The following is a 10,967-nucleotide window of genomic DNA, read 5'->3' on the forward strand; positions in this document are numbered from 1 at the left end:
TAATGTTTTGAGTAAAAGACAAAAAATTAGGACATATTGAATAACTGAAGTTGATATTTATTTAATTTATAAAATGTTTAAATGTATAACAGCAGTTTGGGGAAAAAACATGCTTTAAACTTACAGAAACATTCAACAGTAAATTTTTATACCCTGTAGACTAAATTATAATTTAGCCTAAGGTTCAAGTTTGGATCGATACCTTTCCATCAGTACCCATCCAGCTTCGAGGATCTGGATCGAGCAAATGCCAGGATCAGTGCAACCCTGCTTGCTGCCATAACATTTTAAACAGAGAATCTGGAATCAACCCAACTTAAAGCTCCTGTGTGGAACTCTTGGTTTCTGTTGAATTTGGCGCCCCCTGTTGACAAGGAGATACCTTTTGTCTCCTGCTCAAGTATGAGTAGTGAAAAAGTATCCTGCTCCCTTTTAAAAGCCAAAAATATCACTCCTTGTGAACTTTTTTTGTATAAAAAAATAAATAAATAAAATCACCTAACCTGACACCTAAACAGTGTTTACAAGTATTAAAAAGTTCTATTTTAAAAAAAATGTATGATACTGATATTCTGGCTTTCACTTGTGGGTCAGGAAAACGTAGCAGCATTTGTATTAGTTTGTTCAATGACTGGCTACAAAACTTCTCATTCGAGCTTTAAGTACAACACAAGTCCCCAAAATTATTTGGTATGTAGTTAACCATCAGGACCTTTCAGCTTTAAAGCAGAAAAACTAGATTGGATACTAAGCTATATCATTTTAGACACGGTTCATATTCTTGTATAACTCTCTTTTTCTTGTGTGAATTAGCTATAAATCGAATAATTATAAATCTGTGCATGTGTTACTGTTTTCATAAAATGTGTGTATGTGTGTCTGTGTCTGTGTGTGTGTGAGATGGAGCCATGTTTGAACTGCAGGTGTGCAGGTTTTCCCCTCCAGCTCAGCACTAACTAAATCTATATCAGGGATTATTATGTTGTGTCCTGTCTGTCCTACTGTGTGAGCTTCGGTGCATTTAGCCCCATGTACCTGACACACGTACACACAAACACACACACTCCTGAGAGAGTACACTCAACCTTGATGAAGTGAAAGGACGACTTGCGAACGAACAGATGGCCTCACTATCAGCGCGGTTACGTAACAGAATTTGGTTTCCCACGTCCGTATCGATGGTTTCAGGCGGACTCGGAACAATATGCCTCAGTGTTTTAGAGGACGTTACAGCCAACAACAACAACAACAGAGCTGCCATCAGTCTTTCTTTATTCTGTCTCCATCAATCAGAAATCTGTAAACTCCAGCCAAGGCGGGGGATGGCTGCTCTTTTGTTGTCCTCTTCATCTTTTTATAACCAACTAACACCATTCAAGGTGCGTTCACAAAGCTATACACCACAGGAAGCTGTCCCCTAAAATCTCTGTATCTTCTCTTTTCTTCCTCTGGTGTCTTTAGCTTGATGAACGTAGCCTCAACTTTGCTCCTCACATTTCAGATCCTGACTCTTTGACTCACTAACTGAAGAACAAATTTACACGTTGAAACACGGACTGTTGATTTTCTAAATGGGAGATGCTGAGTGTGGAAGTGCTACTCCATGCTTAACTTTTTCTATTGCAAATTTCATTTTTTCAGAATGATTCATATTTGTTAGCTTAAAAAAGGGTCAATTTTTTCAGCATTCACTAGCATTAGCATCTGAAGCTACCAGTCACATCAGGCCAAATACGGCTTTAGCAGCCAAACGTCACAAAAAGAGGTCACAAAAATTAGCAAGGGATGTTTTTCTAGTTGATAAGTGTGCAGTTTTATCTGTCAAATTTAGATATTTTACATCTTAAGGTACACAAGTTATTGTCAGAAACACCATTAGCTTGGCCAATTTATTGATAAAGAATATAACAATATAAATATATTGGATAAATTTGGAGTTAAAAAAAAAAAAAAGTGTCACTGCCTACAAGTGAACCTAGAATCGAAACCTTTGTTTGAAGCTGTGGCTATGTGTAGCTAACTGTTAGCGCCACTAAAATCAAGTTTTAGGATACTGTTCAAATGTTTAGGAATACAAACTAATAGCTAATTAATTCACTATATCACTTGATCATTTTCACTTTAAACCAAAATGTAAAAATGATCAGTTTGAATCAAAACATCTTCTATGAGAAGTTATCTTTAGCTCTACTGGCTAACTGTTAGCAAACATCTGAGTTTTACGCTCTTTAGTAAAGTGTCCTCAGTTTCTCTGCTTAGCAATTCATGAATATATAATATTCCTTTATTTTCTTACCTTGTTTCTAATATTTGTATGGATGGTTTAATCAGTCCAGACAAGTTAAACTGATACTGCTATTAGCTAAAACACATCCTCCCACTTAGCATCTCTATTGTGGCACAGATACACGCAGACATTGAGTTGTCCTAGAGGAGCATAATGCATGCTAGCCCCCTCATAACCACTCTTTCTGCTCTGCCTCTGTTTTCTCTCTGTTGTCTCACTTCTTTCATCCTCACATAATGTCTGTCTCCATTTTTTTCTCTCTTCTCTCTTTATTTTTTTCTGTCATTTTGACTCCTTCCTCCTTCACCTCTCTGTCGTTATATCTTTCTGTCTTTTCTCTTTTTTATCTCCCGCTCTGTTGTTAACATCCTCAGCTGTGCTCAGACCCCTGCATGAGGCTAACGCTCATAGCGGATTGGCTGTAGCTGCGTGCATGAGGAGCACTGGGGGCCCAATCAAACGCGGGCAGGATCAGGAAATGGAGCGGGAGACAGGAAGCGCCTGCCAACAGGGGCCACGCAGGTACCACCACTGTCCCCACCCCTTATGTGTTCGAAGCTGGTGCCTGTCTCAAAACCACCTCAGAACCCCCTTCCTCCCTTCCTCCTTCCCTCACTTCGTGTGTGTCCTCGGCTCAAGCTGTTCCTAAACCCACCTCAGGACTCCTCCGTGTGTGTGTCCTCTGGGTGCTGGCTGTCCAGAAACACCTCAACACCCCCATGTGTGTGTGTGTGTGTGTCTCAAGCTCTGGCTGCCAAAAACAAACCCAGACCCCCTTTTTTGTAACCCTCAGCACTGCACTCACATCCTGCTGTATATGTTTTCTGAATGTGTGTGTGTGCCCTCACAGACACACACTTGAGTTGATACAGTAACTTCTGATGCTGTGTGTTGGTGTGTTTGTTGCAGTGCAGTAAAAAAAAAAAGCTGCTTTGCTGGGCTCTGTGTTGCCATCGAGAATAAAAAGAGAGCCAGTTTCTCTCTGCTTCACTGTGCTTCACCGCCTCCCCTCATTGTTGTCGTGCTGCTCTTTGTAGCTGTGTGCTGCCAAGGCTTCCCTCTGCTCTTTGTGCGCTGCTGATCTGTCCTTCTGTGCACTGGAAAGCTGCAGTCTGTGTGTGTCTGTGTGCGTCTGTGTGTGCGCGGCTGTGTTTCTATGTTCTGCTGTGCGAACGCAGCCACAGATCCTGTGTGGCGCGCTGTTTGTTGTTTTCGTCTTTGCTGCTGTTTGTGTGTTTCACTGATTCAGACTGTTTCTCCTTGATGTGTCAGTTTGGAGACAGAGAGACTCAGCAGGGAAGTTTTTTTAAAACGGAAACTTCTTCAGGATGACCTTTGAAAACACGACTCATGAATGTATTAACACATTAATGAAGCATTATGGGATGCATTTAAAAGATGTACCAAATCCTTAAAAAGTTACAAAACATCCCATGAAAGTAAAAATGCTTATTTATGCATAAAATCAAACTTAGTTACAGGAAGAAAACTATTTTTTTGACTAGACTTGTATCATATCATGCCATGGACTTCAACTCTGATATTTGACCATTAGTTGCATGAATCCACTAATTTTTAATTATCTCATGTTTTGTGACCAAATAACTAATTATAATCATTTTTTCCCTAGTTATAAAAATATTTTGCTCTTATTGATTTAAGGTAAGAGTGAAAAAAAGGAAATTATCCTGAACTAGATTTACACTGATGTAGTGTTAAGGGATCAGTAGGTAGGATGCATTCAATTCAGTACCACGACAGCAAAGAGCACGCTTTACCCTCATTTAAGGATCCCTTACAAACAAATAAGTCCTGTTCCAAAACCAGTTTTTTTGTTTTCTCACTCTGGGCTTCCATAGAAACATGGCCGTCTCGGTGAAAGAGAACCTGTTTGTATGTTTATGGCAGTGAAGTGCAGTGAGGTTCATGGCTGGTGAGGCGCAAACAACAGTCAGATTTACAAATTTATCAGTCAAACAGAGTTGAAAAGTTTTTAAATTTTGATCAATAGTCTACTTTTGAGAAATTGTATAATATCTTCCCTGTTTAGCTTTCGTCTGAAGCTAAATTTTAGGATGAGCAGAGTGCAACGGCACACTTGATTTTAGCAGCTAGCTACGCCTCTGGGTATAAGAGCGTGAACCTGTGTGCTCACGTACAGTACTGTCTGCCCCACCTGCATTTTTTTTTACCTGCAGTTTTATCTGACTGGCAAAACTAAACATGTTACATACAAATATGAAACACATTGACCTAACTGTGGAAAATCAGAGTGTATATTACAGGTTTCTGAAAACATTTCACTGGATACATGCAGAGCCACAGAAAACTAGCATATGCTGCTCGCAAGCCTCAACCCAGATTGTGCAGTTTGAGGCTCAGCTCTTCGCTGCTGCACTTCACGTCTCGCCTGTTTATTTCACAATCAGAATCAGAATCAGAATCAGAAATACTTCATTAATCCCAGGGGGGATTTAGTATTAGTATTAGTGTTGCTCATCACAGTTACAGCAGTTGGATTTAAAATAGAAATAGGACAATAAAATACGCAATAGAGTATATTTTGTTAATAAAATTAGCAATAATTACAAGTTTAAAAAAAATATTCAAATGGAAAAAACAAGATGAAAACTATTTACAGTGAGAATTTGACAAGATGGATTGTGTTTGAAAGATATTGCACATTAAAACAGATATAGCACAAAGTATTGACCAACTTGTAGACAGATAACACTGACTTAAATAAATATGTGTTGGTTAAATAAATGTGTCAGATTTCAACAGGAAATATAAAAAGTAAATTACTTAATTATTCGTTTAGCCTCACCTGCCTCCCCTGACTGCATGTCACTGGTCTCAGGACACTGGATTGGTCTACTTTAAGGTGATTTTGCTCTATTTAAGCAAAGCCATCATTGTTATCTCCAATTTCCTTCAAAGCTTCCCCTAAATTACACACACTGGTCCTTTAATTCTCAGAGTTGAGGGCCCAATCCTCTTTGGTTTGTATCTCTGAGGATCTTCGATTAAACTCAGAGGTCTTAGGGTTCAAATTGAGTTTGCAAATTAGAAATATAGCCTTGAGAAATTCCCATATGTGCCTTTAAGGTCATTACAGTCATTACAGTTTGAACGTCTCTATTCCCTCCTTATTTCCTGCTGCAGCAATCTCAACCTGCTGGATTAATGATCATTACAGAAGTACAGGCCATGATTGGATCTGCTAACTAAGTTAGATAAAGTCAGATTTACTCTCACTTTCATTAGACTTCAGTTTAACTGGAGCTGAATTTGTTAAAAATTAATCAACTGTAAATCCAAACTGTTAACAGCAGAATGAAGGGAAGGAAGAGGAGGAGGTAAAGCTGGGCGCTCAGCCTCTTTTATTACCTTCCTCCTCTCCTCTATTGATCAACACAAGCCTCTGATTTATAGCTCGCTGCCGCAAAGCCTGCTGGGTAATTACTAAGGCTGAAAAGAGATGGGGGGGTTATCGTGGGGGATGGGGGACGGCGCTCACGTAGACACACACAGGTTCACGCACGCTGTCTTTAAAAATAGACGCACAAATTTACAGACTTGCTCTTCTCACGTACTAACACACACATGCTCACACACACACACACTATGCCACAGTGAGGAATGTGTCGCCCGGCTCTGCAGAGGATCCTCTAATGTCCAACATACATCATATCAGAGTATGTAAATCAATAAGGTGATATAGTGGCCCGCTGAGGCTGAACGACTGCACGCCGAGGAGGCCACATTCATCTCAGGCTTTGATAAAATGCAGCAGAGCAGCTTCATAATTTCAGTAATCAGATTAAAATGAAAATATTTGGATTATTTTCATCAGTTTGAGAAGTTTGGTGAAGCGCAGCCGTCAGAGGAGCTGAGCTTGTGCCTGAATCATACGCAGCATGTTTGTGAAATCCCCGTACACAAAGCGATGCTTGCACAGGCTGCATCAGTGTGTGTTTGTGTCTGTTTGAGCTTGCGTGTTTGTGTGTGTAAGTGTGTGTGTTCTGCTTGTTTATCCTAGTCTGCTGTTGTGACCTTCCCTCTATGCAGTAACTCACCTGACGTCAGAACAGCTCTGTGGTTTTTTTGGTTTGTTTCCTCGTGCTGCCCGCTGAGTGACACCCCCCCCCCCCCCCCCTCCTGTGTCCTCCAGTGAACAGCCTGGCCCGGTCCAAGTACTGCTGACGCCCAATCAGGAGGAGGAAGAGGACCAGGCGACGCCCAACCAGGACGCTGCTCTGGGCCAGGGCCCGCCCCCTCCACCCTATCGGCCCCCGCTCACCCTCAGCATCCCTCACCCGTGCGCCCCTTCCAGCCACGGGGAGGAAAAGGAGCAGGAGGGGGAGGAGGGTGGGTGCGTGGGGAGGAGAGGGGAGGATGGCGAGGACAGGAGGGAGGGGTCAGGGGTGAGGCTGTGCGAGCTGCTGCAGGCTGGGGGGGTGAGTGTCAGACCCCTGGGGAAGCACTTAGCCATCTCTCTGCCCTCGCTTCCTCTGCGTCTCTGGGATACACACACCACACACGTCGCACACTACACACACCTTGAACCCACACACACACACCCTCTCCCCCCCTCTCCTCCTCCTCCCCCGTCTCCCCCTTTGGAAGCCTCCGGGCAAAGGAAACCTCTCACGCCTAACTGGCAGCCCCCCCAACCCCATTCCCCTTCGGGCGCCCTGCAGCACTGGCCGCTGCACGGATCTGCCGCTGCCGCCGCTGACAGTGGGACACGCCATTGGTCTTCCTGGAGTTTGGACCGCCCTGATGCTGTGGTGACGCCATACGACACCCCACCGGACCGGTGTGTTCCCATCAGGCCGCAGACCTCCAGCCAGCACTACAGCTTCAGTTGCCAGTCCTCTCCAGGGCACTACAGCTCCCAGCATGCCCCAGGGCAACACAGAGATCCCTGCTGTGACCGAGAAGAGGCTGAGCTGACGGAGCTCGACTCCCTTTACCAGGCCAGTCTGCAGGCTGGAAGATCAGGTACACACACACACACACACACACACATACACACACACACACACACACACACACACACACACACACACACACACACACACACACACACACACAGGAGAATCTTTAAAATGAACTGGATTGAAAAAAGTCAAAAATACTTCACTCAATCCAAAAATTTGTTGTTGGTTTTTATGGTTTTGTAGTTTTTTTGTTTGACATGTTTCAGTGTAATGTTTAGTATCACTGTGTAAAGGCAGAGGTGTGTGTCAGAGAGCCCCCTGTTTGACCTCCAGCCTGACCTGTGTGGCCTGTATGTGTGTTTTCAGGCTGCAGCCCCTCAGAGAGGCTCATATCCAGGGTGGGAGGGCAGGCTCGCTCCAAGACCCCCAACGCAGACATGGAGAGGAGTGTGTACGGGGCCGACTGCACCAGCACCCCCACCTACCTCAACAAGGTAACACCAGCATGCTCTCTCCAACAGCATTTGCTTGCATTTCCCATGAATCCATTTCTCGGCATCTGACATTTTCTTCCACTGCTGCAGCCAATGATGCTGCGGGATCTGCGTTTGGGGGCGGAGCCTGATGATGGAGAGAACCTGAGGCAGATTGGACGCAGCCTGAGCGGCACAGTAGTGACCCCGCGCCGCAGCCGCCTGACTGCAACCCGCAGCTTTGTAAGTGGGACTCTTAGTGCTCTGCTGCCCCCCTCTGGCTGTGCTCCCGTACTGCACCCTGCTGATGTCCCGCCTTGGCTCTTTACACACAGCTTTTTCCCTGTGCTCTTCTCCCCTCGCTGTTTGTCTCGTTTTCTTCCTTTTGTCCTGCTTTTGGGTCTCAAACCTGTCCTCCTCTGTCTCTCTGGCTCTCTTTGGCTTTCTCTCTCTCGAAGGTGAAGCAGGCTGATGTCAGTGCCTCGCCTTGCTTGCTTCCTCTCTTCTGAGTCCCTGTTGCTATTCCACCACTATCATCTCCTCCATACTCCTCATCACCTTGTCATCACCACTTCCCTCCACCGCTTCACAGGTAAACTCTGCTCTGAGCTCGCATGACTTTACACCTTTAACATTCAAAGCACAGAACTATCCATCTGCTAAGGGCACTGACTTGCTAAATGAACACATATGTATTATGATTTGGGGCTAAATTGTTTATTTCTTGGCAGACTCGACTCATCTGCCACAAAAGTAGGCCAAGCCCCTATTTGCTCTGCGCTATATCCCGAGGAAGTGCAGCGATTTGTGCTTGCTGTGGAGCGCCAAAAGTTGTTTTCATCTCTCTGCAAATCTGTCATGTGTCGACTTTAGTTAAAACTTCCTGCAGAGGATCAGCAGCTGCATTTTGTACCAACACAAAATCAGATGATACATGAGTCAGTTTCTAAAACATGCTACATAAATGTAAAATTTGTTCATATCAGTCTCCTTTGCGGGCCATTTCCACACTGGAAAAAAATGAAATTGTGTCCAGTATTTTTCTCTTATTTTCAGGAGAAAATAAAAAAAACTTCAGTTTAAAAATGTGTTTAGAAATTATTTATTTTAAAATTATTTAAAGACAAAAATGAGCTCGGAACTGCTTGTAACAAGTAAAAAAATCATTTTCACTGGAACAAGAGAAAAGTTACTTGTACTGAGATATTAGCACTTTGAGATTTCCAATTATTATTTTTATTATTTTTATTATTTTTATTATTATTATTATTATTATTATTATTATTATTATTATTATTATATCCCTTATTTTAATTGTTATATATTGTTATTGTTACCTGTTACAAGCAATTAAGACCTCATTTTTGTCACAAAATAATTTAAAACAAGACATTTTTCTGGACTGATAGGTTGAATGTGGCTTATATCAAGTATAACAAAACAACTTTTACTTTAAATAAGACAAAAAACACTCAATAAGATATCATTTTTTTGCAGTGCGACATTTCAAAGCTTGATTCTGTACCAAGTTCACACAAAATCTGTGCGGTTCATTTATGTCTCCGATGTTTCGAAGAGTTTTGAAGCTCATTAGAAATTGTATTGCTCAGATATCAGCTGTTCAATGGGAAAAAACAACGCTGCAAAAATCTGTTAATCTGAGATAATCTGGAAGGGAAGTTGTCTGCGGCGCTCATCTCTTTGGTTCATACACTGTCAGGGTTTGTAGAACAGGAAACACATTAAACTGAGCCTGTGTGTCAGCAGTGTGTGAGCCGCCACGCAAACTGAGAGCTTGAAATCACCATTATGAGGCAGCCTGAGGTGTTGGCAGCGTAATAACAAGCAAACCAGGGAAAAAAAAAACGATTTTACAAATAAAAAAACACAGAACAAAACAAATCAGCAAGGAGACTCTGACCCTAGAGTCTGATTTATTCCCACTCTGTTTGGGCTGTGAGGTGAATTCTAATGTCGCAGAAGTGAAGCTGTAGAAGGTTTTCTGAGAAGTTTCTGACTGATTTCTTATTAATTTAGAGATTTTAAAAGTTTTTTTTATCTACCTTTGTTTACTTTGAGGTGTATCTGTATGCTCACTGGATCTCTCCTCCTCCTCTCCTCTCCTCTGCTCCAGGAGCTGTCAGGTGGAGCAGGGAGCTTCTGGCTGTGTCTGACGGGGGTCAAGCTCTCCTCTGACCAGAGTCCCGCTCTGCTTCACTAACGTCAGCCTGCCCAACCTCCAACATGGGGCAGCGGCGCCGTGGGTCCTCGTCAGCCTGGCTTTGACGGACCTGGAATCGGCTCAGGAGGATGAAACTAACCTCCCATCCTGCTCCTCCTCCTCCTCCTCCTCAAACAAACATGCACACGCAAACACATGCACGCACACATCTGCACTGACGTAGAGCCTCCCTCAGCGCCTGCAGCACCTTGCTTAGCCCCTCCTTGCCTTCCTCCCTCCCTTCTTTCCCTCCTCCTATCCTTTCCTTTCCTTTTAACCTACTATTCTGTCTATGCAGTCACTCTGACCCCAACTACAACCTCAGCCCTTCCCCTCTTCTTCCCCGGACTGTTTATCGTCTCCCCCTGAGGTTTTTTCCGAGGGTGCCCCTGCTCCACTGGGTCTGACTCGGACCTGGACTTCTGCAGACTCCTCCAGCAGGACCCTCAGCTCAGGGGGCGGCTCTTAACCAAGTAGCCACGCCTCTTCCTCTTTCTTCACGGGCATTTCCTGATGGACGCACACACGTAGCCGAACTGGGTCTATTTCTGATGGACAGCCATATTTTTTCTCTTCTTGTTTTTCGGGGTTTGTTTGATTTCTTCTTCCTGTGTGCGCGCACAGTAAAACCCGCCCGAGAACTCCGAACTCTCTAATAACTAAAAGTCATGTACAGAAAAACTCATGTATGAAACCTGTATGTTAATTAATAAGACCTTATGGAATGTTGATAATGATAATTAACGAAAATATTGATAAACTTTAAAGTGGTACTTCCTCATGTCTGCATTTCAAATAGAAGTGGAGTGCACTTCACAAGTGTCTAGCTGGAGTTTCCGCCCCCCTAAACCGCTCGCCGACCCAATGACAGCTCTCCCGTTTCTACCGGGAGATTAAACAAGAAAAGCGCTTCTTCTTCTTTTCTTCTTCTTTTCTTCTTTTCCTCCTTTCTCTCTTTTTTCTTGCTCCCTTTGATTCGCGCTTGCTTAACTTTTCTTCCGAAAAACAAAACCCAGTAGCACCAGAACTAGGCCAACAAG

The 10,967-nt window shown here is 43.4% G+C and overlaps 1 protein-coding gene across 3 annotated transcripts in view; it reads left to right on the forward strand.

The window, feature by feature from the left end:
• Positions 1-10,056, forward strand: part of usp54b (ubiquitin specific peptidase 54b) — a 62,017-nt gene extending 51,961 nt beyond the window's left edge. For 2 of the 3 annotated variants that reach the window (XM_074662815.1, XM_074662816.1), the window contains 5 exons: positions 2,662-2,809; positions 6,462-7,294; positions 7,600-7,727; positions 7,818-7,949; positions 9,841-10,056. In XM_074662815.1, coding sequence (XP_074518916.1) covers positions 2,662-2,809; positions 6,462-7,294; positions 7,600-7,727; positions 7,818-7,949; positions 9,841-9,927 — 1,328 coding nt within the window. In that variant the 3' untranslated portion in view covers positions 9,928-10,056. Of the gene's footprint in view, positions 1-2,661; positions 2,810-6,461; positions 7,295-7,599; positions 7,728-7,817; positions 7,950-8,164; positions 8,299-9,840 lie in introns of all 3 variants that reach the window. The other variant, XR_012597487.1, reaches the window with a different exon arrangement.
• Positions 10,057-10,967: the final 911 nt, after the last annotated feature.

The sequence above is a fragment of the Halichoeres trimaculatus genome, unplaced genomic scaffold, assembly GCF_033239565.1.
Source record: "Halichoeres trimaculatus isolate MK-OKI-2021-1 unplaced genomic scaffold, fHalTri1.1 fHalTri1_scaffold_23, whole genome shotgun sequence".
NCBI classification, from domain to species: domain Eukaryota; kingdom Metazoa; phylum Chordata; class Actinopteri; order Labriformes; family Labridae; genus Halichoeres; species Halichoeres trimaculatus.